Source organism: Telopea speciosissima, chromosome 6, assembly GCF_018873765.1.
Source record: "Telopea speciosissima isolate NSW1024214 ecotype Mountain lineage chromosome 6, Tspe_v1, whole genome shotgun sequence".
Lineage (NCBI taxonomy): Eukaryota > Viridiplantae > Streptophyta > Magnoliopsida > Proteales > Proteaceae > Telopea > Telopea speciosissima.
The window spans coordinates 27,563,353-27,585,939 of NC_057921.1; the positions used below are offsets into that span (position 1 = coordinate 27,563,353).

Below are 22,587 nucleotides of genomic sequence, written 5' to 3' on the forward strand. Positions count from 1 at the left end.
ATCACCCATTTGATACCATACCCATACCTGATACCAGATACCGATACTTTAAACCTTTGCATTTTCTGTGCCAATAATTTATTTATCCAACTCAAATTTACTAGAAAAGATTTTGGTAAAATTTATCCCTCCAGCTCTAAGTTGCTTAAAAGGAAGGAGTCGGAAATAGCATGGACCAGCCACCAAAAAAGGTCATACAGTTAAGCAAATAATTTTCAAACACTCACTTGCAATTGAGTTTTAGGGTTTTTCAAATTGAACGTGGAAGCCATAAGTGAGAAGGTAATCTCTCTTTTTAAACCTATTCCATTAATAGGTGTACCATCTCCTTATTCCCATTATGAAAAAAGGCATTAAGAAATTAAGAAGGGCTACTCTAGTAATTGCACATTAAAAATAATTATAATAAAAATAAATTATTTTAGAAAACTAAAGCGAGATCTGGGGCAGAAGACACCGGGACATAAGCATCGGTGAAGACCGTGAATGAAACGATTTGAGAAAGAGGGTCACACGTCTAGTCTCTTCATCACGTAATGCCACGTGGAGAATCCAAGAGATGTGGACCCATGATGACGTGTCAAGGGAAATCTTAAAGAGTAGATATAGAAAGTAGAAACGGCGATAGAAGGCGCGTTAGAACTTTCCAAGGCAAGTCAGGGGAGAGGCAGAGGCTATTCTTCGACCTTTCTTTCTCAACAGAAGTCGCGTTATATTAGCCAAAATCTAAATTTTTTTTTTCCATTTCGGAGAAAAAAACCTTTAAAATTACGTAAAAAAGGAAAAAAAGAGAGGAATTTCAAGAAGAAATTAGATCGAGCTGCTTGTTGATCAGGTCAATTTGGACGATCTGTTTGTTGACGAAGTAAGACTATTTTCTAACATAAATTTTTGAAGTTTTTGGTGGAGGATTCGGGGGAAAATTTAGCGGAGGACAGAGATTTTGAGCTTTGAGATTCTTCTAGATCGTGCTAAAGGGAGTCTGATCTAGGGTTTCTGCAAGTAGAGATGAATTTCCGGAGGAGGAGGAGCTTCTTCGGATGACATTTTCACATGTTCAGTCGTCTCGGTAAACGATGAAATGGGTTACATTGCTTAAGGACTTCAAGGAGAAGGTCGGTTTTTCTCAACAACCTACTGCATCGTCGTCTTTACCCTCTGTCGCCACTGCAGAAGCTTTTGCGTCGTCAAGAAATGACTTTGCTGCGTCTCCTTCAAGGTTCAATGTTTTTCTATTGATGCACATTTTGTTTTTAGCCATTTGTAATTTTTGTTGATCAAATACACATTGGCGAGTATTTTCCTTCTGGGTTTATGTTTTGGACATCGACTATTCAAGCATTTATGTTGAGCAATGAGAACGTAATCAATTAGTTTAGACCGTCACGGACGTTGGTTTACTTAAAATTGAAGCAGGAAGGGTGAATTTTCTTTTTGGGACGTTACTTGATGATAAATCGTGTTGGAATTTGTTGCTGTTTAAAAATATAGTCTATAGACGGGCATTTATTAGTTTGAGGAGAGAATATAATAACTGAATAAGAACTAGGATTTGGTTCTTATTCCTACAACAGATTTTACTATCATTCATTCAGTGTTTGTTAAAGAGTTGATATAAGAAAAGAAAAGATAAAATGAGGCCTTTTGGAGCTCAGCCAAAATGCATTGGGTGGAGGCGTCATGAAAGGTGTGATCTTGAGATAGTCTGCTAGACTTTACAAGATTTGAGTTTTATTCTTGAAATGGTATACCTGGCATTTACTTGTATTGAAATTCTACTATCTTTCCCCCATAAAATATGCTACTTACTTTAGTAACAGGAGGTAATTTACGGTGTTTGTACAGAAGTAAGTAATTTCACGGAAGTGTTACCCTTCTATATATAATGGTTAACATAACTTATCACATATTTATCAGAAGAAAGGGGGTTGGGAAGAAAATACTTCCACTTGAAGAACTACTGACTATACCTTCAGGTTGACACTGTGAGAGATTCTAAAATCTTCCTTGGCTTTTCACGAGTTTTTGTATGCTGTGATAATGTAATAGGCATATGATCAAACTGAATGCAATAGAATTATGTAGAACTCTTCTTGTTTCTTAAAATTTATTTTCTCATAATCATTTTATTTGGTAATCATCTTCTCATATTTGAATATGTTTGAGTTACAAACAGTCGATCTATAGGATAACCTATATCTTCGTTCATCTGCACTTTAGGATGATGTAAATTTTGACTGTGGTTGTTCATGTAGCCATTTCCCACTAAGTTGATCTTTCCTTTGGTTGACAAGCTCATGGGTTCTTTTTGGGGCATGTCGTTGTTGTCCTAACAACAGTAGACCGTCGATATTCACTTAGGATTTTGTTAGGGAGAACCTTTTAAGAAGGATTGAGGTTGCCATAAGTCAGTGCTGTACCTCAAGTTCTTTCAGGAGGTGGAGCCTTCTAATGGAAATTCTTAGTTCGTAGTGCAGTTCAGATCCTGTTGGAGCTGATGGTCTTTTTAGAATTATTGGTACTGTGTTGGAAATGATATTAAGAAATTTTTTCCATTATAGAGTTATAGATTTTACCTGCGTAATATTTCCGAGTCTTAGTTGGTTGCAGTTTTTTTGGTCATGGGCAGAGTGTGGTGTATGGGATGATGGTGATGAACGTTTTCTTCTGCAGTGATTTTTATGGTGCTGGCGTCTTATCCATGTTTTTGAAATCTTAGGCAGGGATGTTTCATGGAAGATTTGGGAGTGCATTCACCTCATTGATGTATTGGTAGAAGGACTTTTATCATGGTTCTTTGATTGAACTATGTGTTCATTCTGGACGATTTTCCTGTGGTGTTATTTGTTCTATTCTACTCAGAGTTGGAGGCACCAACAGATTTTAATTTATCCCATGTTTTCCAGATCATTTGGTAGTGATATGGCTGTGCTCTGTTTTGTTTGTTTAGGGCATGAAGTTTGGACCTTTTACCTGGGCCATGAGATTGTTTCAAATTAGGTTCTTTTTAAATTAGCAAGCTCATAATTTGTTTTGTTCCTGCTACCATCCAGTATCCGTGAATTCAAAGGTTCTGAGATGTTTTGGTTGTTGTACAATTCCTATGTGTTATTTTGGAAGCACCTTTTCTTGTTTATTACTTTCTTTATTACCATGCAAGTAGTTAGACCATAGACTTAAGATTTTGTGTTGGAGTCATTTTGCTTGAATGTTTATCGTAGATGCCTTATGTTGTCAAATTTTGATGTTTTCATGCAAGCAGAGACAAACATGAATTGGAGTTGGACTTCAAGAGGTTTTGGGAAGAGTTCCGCTCGTCCAGCTCCGAAAAGGTTTTTCCTTCAGACATGTTGATTGTTGACAACCTTTGCATCCATTATGTCTTCTAACGAAAATTATGGCTGCTAATGGTCTGTAAATCTTCCTTGCAGGAGAAAGAAATGGCCTTGAACATGGCTGTAGATGTTTTCTGTAGACTAGTGAAGCAGCACTCTAATGTAGCTCAATTAGTTAGCATGTACGTAAATGGTTCTTCCCTTGCTTTATTGACTCTTTGTTTCTTAAACTATACATGGAAATTGTTCCTTGTTGTGGTGCAGGTTTAGCTTTCACCATCATTAATGTACATACATACGTACATACATATGTAAATACATGCATGCATGCATACAGACATATATACACACAAGCTTGCATACATATAAATATGTGCTTATGCATGTAAATATCTATGTGTATGAATATACTGATAAGGGTTGGAAAAGGCATTTGCAGGATTCTGTAACATATGGATATGTAATATGTTCGTTCAGTCCCTTCTATTCCCTCTGGTTTTGTACTCTTTGTTTTATATATCTTTTACATTTAAAACTTTTTTATCACTCGTTAAAAGTACACATATACATTTCCCACCCTCTGTATGCAAGAAAATGTTAGAGACATTAGCAACATCATAGTTGTCAATGTGTTGTCTGAGTGACACCTTGGTGACAAGGTGGTCGTTGAAGCTCAGGAGTCGAGACAACTAGTCGCTATATTGTAAAGACGCCCAGAAATAAGGGTGTCAAAACCAAACCGAAACCGAGCCAAACCGAATTAATTCGGTTTGGTTTCGGGTCTGGTATATGCTTATTTAATTCAGTTTGGTTTGGTTTCGGTTTTATGTCAAGACCCGTTGGTTTGAACCGAAACCGAACCGAATACCACACTTAATCCAAAACCCTATATCTTTTAAATTTTTTTTGTAACTGGTAAATTCAAGGCAAAATAAATAAGTAAATAACCCTATATTTTTTCTTTACTTTTGGTAACCGTCTAACACACTAACTGTATGACACTATGACATTTCATATTCTACTTTCCAGTTTTTATTTCCCTTTCTTGGTTTCCCACTTTCCACTTTCCTAGTTTATAGTTATTATTTTAGTTTTACTATTTTTTTTATTTTTTTATCTCCCAACGAAGTGTGCAACCTCCATCTTCAACTGGACTTGAGATTTTAGGAGTTAGGAGAGATTCCTATAAGAACGGTCAATTAGTAATTACTATGAAAAACGGTTGATTACTCAAACTCTTATATCCCAATTTTTTAGGTGTAAGAGAAGACAATCACTTGCCAACTCATGTAACCATTAAGCACAATCCTAGGAAGCTAATTGAGGATAAGAACAACTCTCCTACCTCTCACACCATAGTTGGTCATCTATCCGTTGGCCATAAATCAAGCAATATTGAAACCAAGCAAGGAAAGGGAATCGGTAATTGTGATAAGGATAAAATCCTTAGTTGTAGCAATATTCCTATTTCCTTGTATACTCCCTCTCTTAATCAATCTCTCCCTGATTCACTCATTCAGCTTCCGAGGATTGTGCTCAACGGTTACATGAGTTGGCAATTGATTGTTGGGAAACCGAATTTAAACCGTAACTGAATCGAACCAAGCAGGTTCGGATTCAGTTGGCAGTCCCAGAACCGACTCGGTTTTCGGTTCGGTTTCGGGTCACACCATCAAGGCATGGAACCAACCGAAATCGAACCGGTTGGCACCCTTACCCAGAAACCCAGGGGAAAAGGATGGAAAGTGGGGCGAAAACAGAAAGAAAAAGGGAAGAACTGTAGGTTGGAGCAAGGAGGAATTGCATATTTTCTGGATGTCGTTGTCTGGGATTCTCTCTCCATCATTTGGCATCATGAAGAATAATAAAGATTCTGTCTTCCCTTTCTTTGGTGAGCCTTAAGCCCTTAGGGTTTATTTCATCCATAATATAGTGATATTCACTAAACTTTAAAGATAGAAAAGTATTGTTTTTTTATATAATGGCCTCTCCTATTTTAAACAAAGTTCTTTATTTTAAATGTAAACTCTCACATATTCAAAACTGAAGGGAAAATGTTCGTTATTGTTAGTAAACCAGAAACTTATAATTAGATCAGAACATGGGGAGAAAGAGGAAGAAAAAAAAGAAGAAGAGAAGAGAAAGGAGTTTCCGCAAGTCCCAATAGAGGAGAGAACCTGCGGACAGAGTTGGTAAATCTGCCGCAGGTCTGCTCCCTTATATAAATATAACAAAAGGTAAAAAATACAAAAGGACAAGTATGCCCTTACATAATCGACCCTACTAAGGACAGAAATAACTATAAATCCAAAGACTGTTTTGCCCCTATAATAACAAATCTCAACACTCCCCCTCAAGCTGGAGCATATATATCACCCATGCTCAGCTTGTTACAACACGACCGAAAACCAGGAGCAAACAAGGGCTTGGTGAACACATCAGCAACCTGATCAGATGAAGAGACAAACGGAGTCTCAACAAGTTTCTTTAAGACGGCGCTTCGAACAAAGTGACAATCCACCTTTATATGCTTGGTCCTCTCATGAAAGACCGGATTACTAGCCATATAAATGGCTGCCTGGTTGTCACAAAACATCTTCATATGGGTTGGAACAGGAAACCCCATCTCAAGAAGGAGAGACCTAATCCACATCAACTCTGTAGTAGTATGAGCCATGGCCCTATACTTCGCTTTAGTACTGGACCTGGCAATAGTGGTTTGTTTCTTGTTTTGCCACGTAACCAGGTTTCCTCCCACAAAGGTACAATACCCTGTAGTAGACCGACGGTCACTAGCTGAACTTGCCCAATCTGCATCAGAATAGGCAACAAGCTCCATATGTCTATTTGGATGATAAATCAGTCCCTTCCCAGGGGCTCCCTTCATGTACCGAAGAACCCGAACTGTTGCATCCCAATGAGACTTACATGGGGATTGCATAAACTGGCTGAAAACCCCAACAACATAGGATATATCTAGCTTAGTGACTGTCAAATATAGCAACTTTCCAATCAGACTTCTGTAGGCATGTACATCCTTAAGACCCTCACCATCAGCAGAGCCAAACTTGTGATTAGGATCCATAGGAATGTCCACTGGCTTTGCAGCAAGCATACCAGTTTCAGTCAGGAGATCTAAAACATATTTCTTTTGGGACAGACTGATTCCCTTTTTTACTTTGGATAACCTCTATCCCAAGGAAGTAGTGAAGCTGACCCAAATCTTTAGTTTGAAAGTGCTGCTAGGTAACTTTTCACCTCCTTGATCGTACTCTCATCATTTCTTGACACAATGATATCATCAACATAAACCATCAGAATCACCAACTTCTCTTCTTGGCGGTGAACAAACACATAATGGTTTGAGAAACATTGAGTAAAACCAAAATCAGTCACAACAGAACTAAACTTTTCAAACCATGCTTTGGGGGACTGTTTCAGCCCATAAATAGCCTTGTGCCACATACACACATGTCTACTATTCTCCCCTTGAGCAACATACCCCGGAGGTTGTTCCATATAGACCTCTTCAAGTAGGTCACCAAAAAGGAAAGCATTTTTGATGTCCAACTGGTATAAAGGCCAATCAAAATTCATAACAAGTGATATAATAAGATGAACAGAGTTCAGTCTAGCCACAGGAGAGAAGGTCTTAAAGTAGTCAACACCATAGGTCTGGGTGTACCCCTTAGCAACCAGACGGGCCTTAAGCCACTCAATAAACCCATCAAAATGATACTTAATAGTGTATACCCACCGACACTTAGCCAGATCTTTACCAGGAGGTAAATCCACCAACTCCCATGTATGGCGAGTCAACAAGGCATCCATTTCCACATCCATGGCATTCTTCCAAGCAGGGATAGTTAGAGCCTCAGTGTGAGTGCGAGGCACAGTATAAGAAGATAGGGCAGTAGCAAGGCTATGAGGACAAGATGGAAGATGGGACAAGGAGACAAATTTCTTAATTGGATAGGCAACTGAAGACTTTTGAGTACATGAATGTTTACCTTTCCGAGTGGCAATTGGTAAGTCATCAGGATCCGGATCTGCTAGAAGGGCAGGAGAAGTAGGTAAGGTTGGATCTCCACCAGAGGTTGAGGAAGGTGCAGGAAGCGATGCAGAAGGGCTAGGCTGATCTGAATGGAGCTGCCTAAAGTGCCTCTTGCACCGGTACACCCTGTAGTGGAGAAGACAAAGGAATAATGGTGGGAATAGGAGGAGGGCCAGACACAGCTAATGGGTCACTAGACTTGGTAGGCTGATCCAAAAAATAGGATGTACCTTCAAAGAAGGTGACGTCAGTACTGACAAATTGTTTCTTAGTAAGAGGGTCATAACACCTATATCCCTTCTGGCTCCTAGAGTAACCCAAGAAGATACACTTGGTTGACCGAGGGTCCAATGTATCACCATGGAGATGGTGATTATGAACAAAACAAACATACCCAAAAACACGCGGTGGCAAAGTAAAACTCGAAACATCTGGAAATAAAACAGAGAAAGGCGACTTGTCAACAAGAACAGATAATGACATTCAGTTAATAAAATAACAAGCAGTAAGAATTGCATCACACCAAAAATGTTTGGGCACTTGCATATGCAACATGAGGGCCCGAGCAACTTCAAGTAAGTGCCTATTTTTTCTCTCTGCTACTCCATTTTGTTGAGGAGTATTGGAGCAACTAGTTTGATGAATTATTCCATTATTAACACAAAAAGAGGATATCTCAGATTGAACAAATTCCAAAGCATTATCAGACCGAAAGACCTTGATAGAAGCATTAAACTGATTTTTTATTTCATTGCAAAAATTCGGAAGCACAGTTTAAAATTCTGATCTATCCTTTAAAAGGTACAACCAAGTAGTTCTGGAATAATCATCCACAGAATTCACAAAATAACGAAAACCATGTCTATTACTTGCCCGACAAGGACCCCATACATCTGAATGCACTAATGCAAATAAAGAAGTAGTACGAGGCAAAAGATGAGAGGGATAAGTAGCATGATGATGCTTACCCAACTCGCAGCCCTCACACTCTAATTTATTCAAAGTCTTAAACTAAGGAAAACCTATCTTTAACCTAGATAAAGATAAATGGCCTAGCCTACGATGCCATTTAAAAGGGGACTCTCCACCAACAATAGTAGCTGCAGTCGAAGCAGAAGGGGCAGCACCACTCAGATAATATAGCCCATCTCGTTCACCTCCCTCCACCAATTGTCTTCCTCGTGTGAAGATCCTGAAAAACACAGTAAGAAGGGAAAAATGTCATAGAACAATTCAGATTCTTTGTAAGTTGACTCACAGAAAGAAGACTTAAAGGAAATTGGGGAACATGTAAAGCGGAGGAAAGGGAAATATTAGAATTAAGACAAATAGTGCCATGACTGGTAATAGGTGTGGAAGAACCGTTGACCATAATAACAGGAGGGGTATGGGAATCAGATGAAATAGAATTAAAAACTGATTACTTACCAGTCAAAAGAGCGGAAGCCCTTGAATCAATGAACCAGGCTGTGGAAGCGGAAAAGAAAGCGGCAGGTGTACCAGCATGAGCTAGAGTGGCAGCGGTAGTGGATGCCCCAGTAGTGGAAGTGGATGACTCTAGACTCTTGATACGACGCATGAGGTGTTGCATCTCATCATGGAGGTTGGTAGAAGAATCTCCCACGGTCGAACCAGCCTTAGCATCATTAGGAGTAACAAAATCAGTACCATCTTCTGGAGCTGCATGATTGGCCAAGTTTTGAGCCCATTTAGGTTTCCTATGCTTGGACCAGCAAGTATCAACAGTGTGATTTGTCTTCCCATAATAAGAGCATAATCGGGCTGCTTTATCACCATGCTGCCCACCAGAATTTCGACCAGCAGAACCATGTCCTCCCCCTGAATCACGGCCTCTACCACGACATCTAGTAGTAGTAGTAAAAGTTGAATTTTCCTTAGGGTTGGTTTTAGGCTTGGAACTAGGAGATACAATGCGTTGGAGGCAAGAGAAGGTGTCATTCAATGTGTGGACAGATTCACCAGCAAGAAGATGTCCCTTTATAGCTTTGAGGCTAGGATTCAACCCAGCCAGAAATTTAGAGACAAAAAACTCATTCCTTTGGGCCTTCAACTTCTCAACATCAGTGGTAAGTGGCTGGAAAACATTGAGTTCTTCAACCATGCCCTTAAAGGCACTGTAATAATCCTGGAAGGATTTGTCTGACTGTTGAAATTGAAATAACTTGTCATAGAGCTCGAAAATCTGGGTCATACTCCTCTTGAGAGTATGTTTCCTTGAGATCATCCCACACCCCCGTAGTCGTGGTGTGGAACATTACATTGGCAGCAATATCCGGCTCCATGCTGTTCCATTACCAAATAAGTATGATAACATTCTCCTTATTCTAGGTGCTGTAATCCTTGGAATCAGGTTCTGGAGGAGGAGAGGTAAGGCAGCTGAGCTTATCCTTAGCTATAATGTAAACACGGACAGTTTGTGCCCTCAGTAAATAATAGGAATTCCCCTTCAACTCAATGGAGGTAATTTGAACATTGACATTGTCATGAGTGGTCTTTGAATCAGCCATAGTTGATACACTCTAACAATTGAGTAGAACAATCACCCAGAGCAGCAACCAAGGTGAAGGAAGAAAGAGGACAGCAGCAACTAAAAACAGCAACAACTGACCAAATAAAAAATCCTTGGCAGCAGGGAGAGCAGCACCAAACAGCAGCAATATCAAAACCTGGAGAAGCCAGCCAAAAATCGATCTCAGGCTTTTCTGAGAAATCGATTTCAGGGTATTTGTAGAATAATAGAAGGCCTTTGATGAAGCATCAAACTCAGGCATTCCATGTTGTAATGGCCACCAGAAGAAGTTAACATAATAGGGAAGAAGAGCTGAATCGAAGAACTCCAAAAACAAGCCTCCAAAAAAAAAAAACCGATTTGTCAGGGTTTTTCTATCCTGGCATCGATTTAACAATCTTCAAAAACCAGGGATGTAGCACTCCAATACGCCATGAACAGTAGGTATGAAGTAGCAGAAATCACTCCATTAATATCCAGAAAGGAGTGGTTTTAAGCCATAAGAAGTACAGCTATAGGTGGCTGCACACCACAAGAGGGAATCGCAAGAAAGAGATCAGCAGAGAATCAGGGGGGGGGGGAATCTGATCTGACTAAAAGTTCTCTGATACCACGTTAGTAAACCAGAAACTTATAATCAGATCAGAGCATGGAAAGAAAGAGGAAGAGAAGAAAGAAGAGAAGAGAAAGGAGTTTCCGCAAGTCCCAATAGAGGATAGAACCTGTGGACAGAATTGGTAAATCTGCTGTAGGTCTGCTCCCTTATATAAATATAACAGAAGGTAAAAAATACAAAAGGACAAGTATGCCCTTACATAATCGACCCTACTAAGGACAGAAATAACCATAAAACCAAAGACTGTTTTGCCCCTATAATAACAAATCTCAACAGTTATCTTACTGATAAACCTCTATCCATATGCTACGCTTGGGAAAACATGGCACCACCAAGGTGATGAGTTGCTGGGTCATCATCTTATCACCATAAAAACTATGAGCACAATTAAGATAGACCTTTCTGTGGGTAGTTAGCCCTTTCGGTATAGAGGGATTTGTACCACACTTGTTTTGGGCCCTATAATTTTCCTTTAACATGTAGCCATTCTTTCTTAGGACTCTTATACACCTTAATGAATATGAAAGAAGAAGAAAAATAGGAGAATATGGACTTTGCAGATTAGGCTGTAAGGAGACGAGGTAACTTGACTTAATCATGAGCTCAGTTTTCTGAGCCAGGTGTGAGCTTTTGTGGCTTTAGACCTCTGCCTCTGCCTGACCTCATCTTGCATTGTTAAGGAAATTATGCAGCATCCAAATTCATGCTAAGCCTGAGCCTAGCCCATCAAAATCTTAATGACCTGGCCCTGAGCTTGGCATGTCAGACTTGTGAGGGGGCTGACTGACCCTGAGCCTGGTCATAGAATGGCGAGCTGAGCTGCGCAACATCAGTTCAGCTAGCTTGTTTACAGCTCTACCATTGATTGGTTTACCAAGTATATTATATTCTTTCCCGTCTAGCCAAGATAGTTCTTATTCTTGTTGGACTGGGGTTGCATACCTCATGTGACCCACTTGGGGTCAAATACTACTATACTAGTGATGCAGCTGGCAGACAGAAAATGGCTAGAAAACCCTAATAGATTTTCTATTCAATCCTTTCCAGCAATCTTCGAGTAGAATCCAGCATCAGCAGCTTAGAAATTTTACTTTCTTTGTTTTCGGAAAGTGTTCACCTGTAAATCATGCAATTTAGTTGATCTCTGCTTCTATAAGTAGGGATCAACCCCTTCACTGTAATGCATAGTTTTGATCAATAGATTTGCTGTTTGCTGCTACTTCTGTGTGGATTCACAGTGTTTGGTGTGTGGGTGGATTCCCTAGGTCTCTCAAGAGAGATTTTGTTTTTATGTTGCTGCTGTATGACAAGTTCTGCTACTACACTTATTGTTCTAGAGAATAGCACTGAATACTCCAATAACTAGGTCAGTTTTCATCTCTTCTCTACATCCTGCAAATACCCTGTTTTAAGCCATATTTCCAGCCACCTTCAAGCCTCCATGATTTTCTCAAATCAGATCAGATTGCCCTCAAACCCTACCAGTATCCCTGTTTACCAATCCTTCTCAAATCCATCCATAAAACCTTATTTCCAAACTGATTTTCACACCCTACTAGACACCATCCCTGTTCTGTTTGAGAACAACAAACCCCCAGTCGTACCCATCGAGCCTTCTCTGATCCCAGCCATTATAACATGGGATTTGAAAGCTCCCATCCAGGCCTCCACTCGTCCTAAATTTCAGCCCAACCAGAGCACTAAATTCTGAGTTATCAGACTTATACTATTCTTCCCTCTGGAACTTTACAGTTTCTGTATACAGTACACCTATGAGTTCTCATAATCTTGCTTATTGTGGGCATATCTAATTGATCAACAAATTGCTGACAACTTGCAGGTTAGTTGAGACACACATTTTCTCTTTTGTTGTTGGAAGAGCATTTGTAACAGATATTGAAAAGTTGAAAATCAGTAGCAAGACAAGATCATTGGATGTTCTTAAAGTTTTGAAGTTTTTCTCAGATGTCACGAAGGTGTGTTTTTAAATGCTTTTCCCTATTTGTCTCCGATGTTAGGAAAATGAAATGTTTTTTGAATTAACTAACATTCATAGATACTCTTGTGCAGGATGGCTTCAGTCCGGGTTCAAATTTGTTATATGCGATTGAAGTTCTTGTATCTGGGGTATATATATATTATATTGTCTTTACTAATGTAGTTCTTTCATTACTGATGTATTTCCTTGATGTCTTCCTTCAATAATCCTGTTTTAAAAGAAATGGCGAATGTTTTGAATGCCCATTGACTGCACTGTTTTAAGAATCATTGATTCATGGGAACTCTAAGAAAGCCCCAGCATTTCCCTAGGGCTGTTCTAAACTTAAATAGAGACAGTTCAAAAGGAGTTCAAGCAAGAAACGTAGTTTTCTTGGCATGTCCTTTCTCCTTGTTTGAGCTGTGAACTGGAAATGATACCGAAGAACCTATCCATTTTGTGAAATTGTGTGTATAACAGGTGTTAGAGAATATAGATGAAGAAAACCAGAACCGAGAATGGAGGAAGAAGAGAGAAAGAGAAGAAGATGAGGAAGAGGAGAGAACTGTTAAACTTTTTAGTCTCCCTCATAATGCTTGTATTTATAATCTCAAATTATAATAGAAAGCGGAACTCCTAATCAGATTAGGAATTCCTAATCATGATAGGATTCTAAGTTACAATAGGAAAAGAACTAGAACTAACAACTCAAACTGAAACTAAGACTAACAACTCACAGTAGAATTAGGACTTGACATAATTAGAAACTAGGACTCCAACTAGGACTAGGAAAATAGAAGATACACATATCAACCAAATCACTGTTCACGTGAACAGTGTCACATGAACAGTACTTCAACACTCCCCCTCAAGCTGGATTATACAAATAAGTAAAGAAAGAAGATCCAGCTTGAACTAAAAGGAAAAAAAAAGAACTCCATAATAATGCAAACAACAGGCTTCGGTCATTTTTATAGTGCAAATGGGTGCTTTTACCCTCTCAATGGACAACTTTCATGTGATTGCTATCATGTTTTTTTTTCTCATTACTTACAATTGTGAGATAGGTGTAAATTTGCACAGTTTAATGCTCTTGTTATGCCAAGAGACCTTACTGTGGTTTCCTATGGGAGAAAAGTTTTTCTGAAATTGTTGACATTTAGAACTCCATATTTCAAACATGCTTTCTTGTTTGGAATATCTCATCTTCTTGTTATCTGTTTAAAGAATTTTAAGAATTGAAGATGAAAAAAAATAAAAAAACTTGGCAAAAGTTTCTCATGACGAGCATTTCTAGATTGTACCTCTTGATGGCTGATGTGGCCAAATCCAGCTGTTGGATAGATAAAGATCACTGTGCATTGTCTACATGTCAAATTATTTGTAGCTTAGCTCTATTATATGGCCCACCATCAACTAGGTTTTTACTCCCTTAGATGTAGGTGCACTACCTTGGACCGACCCAAACCCATTTTGGTATCTAAACGGAGATGAACCGGGTCCAGTGGTCCAGTTTGAGTTTTTCAGTGCGATACTTTACTTTATGGTCTATTTTGTAATTGGACCATTAGGAGTTTGATTTATTTCATAATTTATTTTTATTGATGTTGATGGAGCCGTGGTAGAGTTAGAGTTAGGATTTTATTTCTAAAGTCCAAGATAGAGTCAAGTTCTATTTCAATTTTAGAGTTTCGTTAGGAGTCTATTATTTTCGTCTTTAAAATACCAGCTCGTAACCGAGAAAGACAGATTGAATAGAATGGAATAAGTATGGTTTGAGTAGCCCATATGGCTGTGTGTGTGCACTCTTCTCCCCCTTCTTCTTCTTATGCGATTTCTCCTCTCCTCTGCAACTCTTATATTCCCTTTTCCCCTACTGGCCCTCCACCATCCTTTGTGTTTTCGGTCGTCAATTCAGTGGATGGCTAATGCGTCAATTCTAGCTGGACTTGGATAGTGGGGGCCCATGGGATTGCACATCTGTCTTGTTTCAAAGACAAATCAATCATATGGCCCACTATATAACATTTTTCCTAGCTGCCAATTTTTTATCAAAATTGCCCAGTTGATTGTACAACATGTAGTGCTTTGGGCTGAAGTTTACTACAAGTCAAGGATGATGTGGACACCTTGTCCTGAAAACTTGAGCTCCACCTATTCAACCATGTGGCAGATACAAAGCACCCAGGGTTTCTTTTTTAGATATACTATCTAGATGTGCTCATGTATAGAAGTCGTGCCAAGAGTAATTGCTGATTTGCTGCGTTCTGCATTAATTGTATTGTATGAGCTTAGTTACATTAGTAACTTGTAGCAGGCAGAGGTAAATATTGTACTGACTTGCTTATTAATAAATAAAGTTGATCTCTATTCCTTTTCAAACTTTTTTATATCCTTGTCTTGTTTACAGCCAATTGATAAACAATCTCTCCTTGATTCTGGGATTCTTTGCTGCCTCATTCATGTTCTCAATGCTCTTCTTAGCCCTGATGAGGTCAATCAAAGACAAGTAGCTAATAACTCAGAAGAAAGGGCATTTGAAACAGGTCATGATGGAAGTATAGGACAAGTTCGCCGGCTTGAGGTAGCATTCATTCTTTCACGGTTTGCATTACCAAATGCTCTGTGATTTGGTTTATTATGCTCAAGCAGCTATGCGTGGAAGTGTTTGTCTCACATTCTTCTATGTTGTAGTGATCATGTTGTTTGCCTCTATTTATCTATTTCTTATTTTAGGAGAAGTAATGTTGTTATCTTTTGAAAAGCAATTGAATTGAAATAATAAGTTGTTTTGGTAATGTATAATTGTTTTTTGGGGTAATTATGAGATCTGAACCTGTTTCCTTGTTCTAACTATAATGGAAAAATAGATTCAGCATGCTTAGTTTGGCAATGGATTTGAAAGGACTGTTTGGCTTTTCTAGGCAGTGCCAGTGATGTAATACTCAAATATTTTGTTTCCTAACTCCTAAATGAGGCAAATTTAGTTGCCATTAAGCTTGGAAATTGTAACTTAAGTCCCTAACTTACGAGTCACTGCTGGGTTCTAGGTGCCCTTGAAGCTAAATCTTAAAACACGGAATTGGAAATGGGATTGGCCTCCATCAGGTCCTTATTTGAATTGGATCTGAATTGTTTGGGAAACAGCTGAAACCCTAGACAATGGAATTGGGAAAAACAAACATTTCTACTTATCATTTATTTTTCAGAGTTTTTTTTATCCACAAAACAGAAAAAAATAATAGGAACTACTGATAACTGGACTGAATTGCAGAACTCCTGGGTAGTGTTTGGCATGCATTCCCATATTGGGAATGCACATTGCCATTCTCAAAATCATAGAACAAGAACTCGCCGAGATCTCGGTAATATCTCACTCTTTTGCACAACCGAGATGAGATTAGAGGCGAAATAGAAGGAATGCATTGTCTCGGTTCGACCGAGATTGAACAAAATTTTTATATAAAATGGAGTTAAACTCGACTGAGACCAGTCGAGATTCGACTGTTCTCGGTTGTCTCGCAAGTTTCAGCAGAGAAGCTCTAGAAAGCACCTAAAACTTGGTTTTGATCCCACTTTTCGACGAAAAAATCACCGGATTGCGCCGAGATATTTCAGCAAACATCGAGCTTGCAAGATCTACACAACAAATCCAAAGAACTTTGAAGAAGATTTGAACATTCCAAGGTAACAGTTTTCCCTAAATCTATTTTTTTCCCAAAAATGTTTTCAAATCTTGGTGGTTGGGTGTCTATTTAATATATGTTACTGTTGGCAGAATCGTGGGTTAGAAAGAGAGAATGAGAGAATGAGAGAATGAGAGAATGGAATGACTTAGATTCATTGATAGGTAAGCCCCTCTATTTATAATAGAGGGGAAAGTTACAAAGGGACTGAAATAGGCGATGTGGGACTAAAACCCACATAGCCGACTTAAAATTAATAACATAAGAATAAAATTACCCTAAAAGAACCAAAATATCCCTACAGTATTTTGGATTACATATTTCAACATTCCCTCTTAAGCTGGATTATATAAATAAGTAAAGAAAGAAGATCCAGCTTGAACTAAAAAGAAAAAAAGAACTCTATAATAATGCAAACACTCCCCCTCAAGTTAGCGCATACAAGGTACTAATGCCCAACTTGAACAAAATGGGAAGAAACTAAGTTGCTGTAGAATCCAGCTTGATAGATGAATGCAGCTCCCAAATAAACCTTCAAGAACTTGAAAAATAGAACTTCAAAACCTGGGCATACTTGATCAGCAAACTTTCACCAATCTGACTGATTCTTCAACAGCTGTCCAATTTTAAGCAACTAGGGCAGCAAGCAGCGGAAACAAATAAATTAGGCAGCAGAAACCATAGTTGTCACGTCGTCACGACGATCCAAGTCGGTGGAGGGGTGTCATGTCGATATATCAACATGTGGCCCTCCATGGCGATCATATCGACCATGTTTTATTTTTTATTTTCTCTATTTTTAATGTCATTTAGTATGTTATAATATATACCTTATAACATAAAAAATTAACATGAAAGTGTACTACTAATCTACTGTGGTTTAATTCATGAAAGTGTAATATCCATTAGTGTATATGAAATCATGGATTATCAAATAATTGATAGCAATAGTCTTGCTGATAATAAAGTTGAAAAATCATGAGAGTTGAGATATGATTCATATGAAAGTGACTACAAAAGTAACAAAACAAAAAAACAATTACAAGAACGTAATTTATATTGAGTGAATAAAGCTAATAAACAACCCATCTAAATAAAAAAAAAAAAAAATTGCTGATGTGAACATGTGATTGTGTATTACTCAATAGTGTATTAGTGTTTTCTGTTTGATGTTTTTTTAATTTTTTTTATGTTAAGGAAAAAGCATTAAAATAAAAAATGGTTAAAAAAAATTAAGTTTTATAATTTGAAACAACCATGTCGCCTGATATGGCCATATGTCGTGGTATGGTGTCCATGGCGACGACATGGAGGCCATATCGGTCGATATTCTTACATCATCCATATCGGTGGTCGATATGCCCACTTCTCCAGCGATATGATGCCATGGCATTGATATGGGGACGCCATGACAACTATGGCAGAAACCCAACTGTAGAATTTCATATAGGCAGGCAATAACCAAACTTCTTCAATACTTTAATACTTCAATCTCCCACTTACGGCAAACTCAACCTAATAACAAAGGCGATACCCAATGGCAATGGTGGAAACTCTGATCTTCTATGTTTTGCACCAAGTGTTCCTGCAAGTTCTGTTTCTACAATGTCTGCAGGTATACTGTACATAATCTCCCCCTCACGTGTAGTAGTACACGTGGACATAACAGAAATGATGCAAGTGATAGGGCAACAGCATAATATTCCAGAATTTTCCAAAAAAGATGCTAAGGGTAATGGAAAAGGAAGAAATGGCATATTAGAGAATACCATTATTGTCCAAAGTGGTTATGGGTATATGTCAAAGGTATGTTTTGGGAGGTGGTGAAGTGAAAAAAAACTATATGATAAAGAACCATGGACAAAAACAATGTAACACAGTAATCATCAACCTTCTTTAATCGATCAAACTAATTCCAAAAACACCAATCTCCGATGATCAGATCTGAATTATATAAAAAAACAGGTCTGTTTTTTAGAAGGAGAAGGCACCATTCTTAAAAAACTTGATCGATCTTCACACAAGGAAGAACCAGTGTGCAAAATTCCAAATTATAAACTCCCACATGCTAAATAGAATTGACGAAGATATTTGGACAGCAATGGATGTAAGAAGCTTCAACAAAAAACTTGGATCAGATCTGAATTAGTGAATAAGGCTAGGATCAAGCTCTCAAAGTAAGCCGGATATGAACCAAAAAAGCTTCACATAGCTGAATAGGTTCGTAGTTGCAACCAATAGCCTTGGAACATACTGTTGTAATCCCAAATAAGCTGATCTCCAGGGTAGTAGATTCAAGTCTTCAATAATGAAAGAAATTTGATCTCCAATAGTAGGATACTCAGTCTCAATAATAGGGCAGCAGTAGTCCACATAAAGGCAGCAGTAACATGTCAACCAGTCATGCTTACAGAGCCAATCAATAGAACCAGCAAGATAGGTAGTAAAGCTCAATAGAACTAGCAAATATAAGATAATCACTCGGTAGATCCAATAGGTAGTTGAAGCAGCCAGCCACATAAGAACAAGGAAAATAGGTTGAAAAATGGAAAAATTAAGCCATAAGAATGAACCTGAATTTTTTCCAAAAATTACTGATGAATGATGCTGAAATATGGGTTGAATATTCCTTTGATATGTATAAGACTCTCCTCAAAATATGAGCTTGATAGGAAAACCCTAACCCTAAAATCGATTGTTGTCAGGGTTTTAGAAAACCCTGAAATTGAGATCGATTTAGGAAAAGGGGCTGTAATTGATGACGTAGACATGTAATAGATGCTTACCAAGGCTACTAGAATGGAACCTCCAAGGTAAACAATCAATCTGCAGTAAGAGTGAGACTTGATCTTCAAAGGGGAGAGACTCCAAAAAATCGCAAAAGTAAAGCAGGGCAGCATTACAGCACTACACCAACATAAAGGACCTTCTTCAAGCCTTCAACTGATGAAGGAGAGTTCTCTTTTAATGTTAGAACCACCTCCAAAGCACTCGAACAACAACAAACATCCCTAGCCCAAATCAATTTTTATCAGGGTTTTGGAAAACCTTGAAAAGAAGAGATCGATTGGGGTAGGGGTCTTCAAAAAACTTGGATAGGTGCAATATTGAGGTCGATTGGTCCTTGAAGTGGGAGTAATCAACCCTCAAAAAATTAGCAAAAACTGAAACCTGAAAGTCAGGGTTTCTAGCAGGTAACCAAGTTAGCAGGTTAAGGAATTTTTGCTGTAGAGACAAATCCAGCCATCAGAAAGGGTCCAAACTTAGGTCGAGTAGGGCTTGTAGTAGTAGGGAATCAGCCCCAAAAGATCAGCTGCATCTGAAAAAGGAAACACCAAAATCAATTGGAGTCAGGGTTTTGAAAAACCTTGGCAAGTTGAGATCGATTAGGGTATGGTGGCTGGAATTAATTAAAGCTTGGAGAAAAAGGAAATAGGGAATGAGGATAATGGAATAGGGTAGAAAGGGGCTGGAGAAGGGTGCATAGGGAACTCCAATGGTGGAAGGTCAGCCTTTAATAGTAATAGGAAGTCGATCTCCAAAAAATTCTGGAAAACCCCAAATCGCAAAGATGATTCCAGCAGTATTTTACTATAAAAAAGTAGATAGAATGGAGGAGGGCAGCAACTAAATCATTGGTCAGGGATTTTACCTCATTAGTGCTGCACCCTTACTAGGAGAAGAAGAAGAAAACCAGAGAAAGAGAAGCCGAGAGAGAGAGAGAGAGAGAAGAAGGAGAGGTCGATTGGAGAGATGGAGTAGGGTTTCTTCTCTTTTTCTAACCGAGATCAGACCATCTCTGATACCATGTTGGTAGAATCGTGGGTTAGAAAGAGAGAATCAGAGAATGGAATGACTTAGATTCATTGATAGGTAAGCCCCTCTATTTGTAATAGAGGGGAACGTTACAAAGGGACTGAAATAGGCGATGTGGGACTAAAACCCACATAGCCGACTTAAAATTAATAACATAAGAATAAAATTACCCCAGAAGAACCAGAATATCCCCGCGGTATTCTGGATTACATATTTCAACAGTTACACAACTTTGGCCTATCTATGACATGATGGAGTCCGGCAGAGGCTAACTTGCTTTGGCAGAGTCAACTGAGGTTTTGATCCAGCACAACATTCGTTTGCATGATAGAATTGGAAATTCGGAATGATGTATTAGTGTTTAGTATTGGAATGATGTATTAGTATTTGATGTATAATTGTATAACTGAGAAGTGAGTCAAGTGAGATCGAAGAGGAGTTGATAGTGGTCTATGTTAAGATTGATGTATTTTACATATTTGCATTTCTAATGCTTATTTAAGTTGTTTTACATTAATTTTATGCTTTGATTGCTTTCTATTTTTATGTGTAGAATAGGGCCTTTAGTACCAAGGTTCGCCTACCAACCTAGGGTCTGAAGTCAAACTCCTATTTGGACTTTGATTTGGAAATTTGATAGTGCTATTGTGTTTAAATGGTTTTAAATGGCCCAAAATAAGCTGTATACCAAGTTTCATGACCAAACTAGGTCAAAAACCCACCGAAACCATCAAATGAGTTAAAAAAAAATGGGGGCACCAACTAGCCAAGATCTCGGTCCAACTCGGTTTTTGGCCTGAGCAAAACGCGGTCCGAAACCACGTTCTCGAACCATGACCAAAATGCAGAATCCCATTTGGATTGACAATGTGTCTCAAATTGATTCCGTAACTCCATTATATAGAATCAGTGGACCATGTGTGGGGCCCACCCTTGACCAATGTTCCTATTTTAGAAGCCTCTAGTTGTTCGAACAACTCACAAGCCAAATCAATCATTATATTCCATAGGACCAGGGCATTTCATAGAACAGTCCATGATAACAGACGTAGGAATCCTGGGAAGTGTATCTTTTGTAAAGCATTGGATCCGATGACCACATTGCCACTCCCAATTTTTCCTAGGTCATACATCTTAAATACTGAATTTTATTACCCTTAAAAACCTAATTTGGTCTATTTTCATAAACCCAGGCTGGTTGTATTCTTCTGCTTATCCTCTTTTAGTCTGCTATTGTTTTATTGGTGACAAGTCCCAAACCATCTGGCTTAGATCCAAAATACAAGCTACAAAAGTTGTAGCTTCAATTCCAAGCTTAATATTAAATGGATACAGAACAAATCATGGTACTAAATACTTTGTGCAAGCTTCTGACCTTTAATTGTTCTGAAGATGGGAAGAAGGGAAACAAAATTGTCCTCTTTGTTGTTGCTGTCGCTGTTCTCTTCAATTTGCATTCTCCAGCTCTAGGATGGCTGATTCCAAGCTGAAATGGCAGCCATCTGTTCCTGCAAATATAGTGTGACTTACCGATCATTGAAGTCAATGAAGTAGGGAGAGGGACTTCTCTTTTGCTCTCTCTCTATGTATATATATATAGTTTCTCCCATCTCTCAAATGATCGAGAGAGGTTTTCTTTTTATTTTAAAAGTTCAAATACCTTAACTTTTGACTGAATCAGACAACAACAAACAACAGCAACTTAGCCTTATCCCAACTAAATGGGGTCGGCCACATGGATCCTTGCTCTCCAATCAGCTCTATTTGAAGTCAAGTCATACATGATACGAGGCTCAAGCTAAGTATGTCTTTCCTCACCACTTCCCCTATGGTTATTTTAGGCGTGTCCCTGGTTCTTTTGGTTCCCTCAACCTTAATCAAGTTACTCCTCCATACTGGGGCATCCGAAGGCCTTCATTGAACATGGCCATGACACCTCCAACGACTCTCTCTGAGCTTATCATGGGTCGGAGCTTCTCGTAACCTAGATCTAATATGGTCATTCCTTACTTTATCTTTTCTAGTTCTCCCACATCTCCATCTCAACATCCTCATCTCTGTTACGCATAGTTTATTAATATGACACTTCTTAACAGCCCAACATTCTGCACCATACATCATAGCTGGTCGAATCATAGTCCTATAAAATTTTTCTTTAAAGTTTTAAAGGAATACACCATTCACACAGTACTCCGGACGCACCTCCCCACTTTATCCACCTTGTTTTAATCCTCTGGGCATTGTCGTCTTCTATGCTACCCTCCTTGTTTATGATTGATCTCAGATATCTAAAATAATCATTTTGCGGTATCTCCCTCTCACCAATATTCACCACTTCATTATCCGTCCCGGTATTGCTAAAGTTACACGCCACATATTCTGTCTTAGTTGTGCTTATCTTCAGTCCTTTTGATTCCAAGGTTGATCGCCATAGTTCCACCTTGGGGTTATTCCCTGATTTTGTCTCATCCACCATAACTATATTTTTTGTGCACTTTTGCCAGAATGAGCCCATTCGTGTTCGCAGCCTAACATAAAAAGGGCTTGTGGGCATGTTCAAGAAAGGGCCTAG

At 38.6% G+C, this 22,587-nt stretch overlaps 1 protein-coding gene across 1 annotated transcript in view; it reads left to right on the top strand.

The window, feature by feature from the left end:
• The first annotated feature begins 807 nt into the window (after positions 1-807).
• LOC122665375 (protein SPIRRIG-like) overlaps positions 808-22,587 on the top strand; it is a 67,442-nt gene continuing 45,662 nt past the window's right edge. The window contains exons 1-6 of the mRNA XM_043861508.1: positions 808-1,219; positions 3,263-3,332; positions 3,432-3,517; positions 12,376-12,511; positions 12,606-12,662; positions 14,924-15,097. Of these exons, the coding sequence (XP_043717443.1) occupies positions 1,077-1,219; positions 3,263-3,332; positions 3,432-3,517; positions 12,376-12,511; positions 12,606-12,662; positions 14,924-15,097 (666 nt within the window). The 5' untranslated portion in view covers positions 808-1,076. The remainder of the gene's footprint in view (positions 1,220-3,262; positions 3,333-3,431; positions 3,518-12,375; positions 12,512-12,605; positions 12,663-14,923; positions 15,098-22,587) is intronic.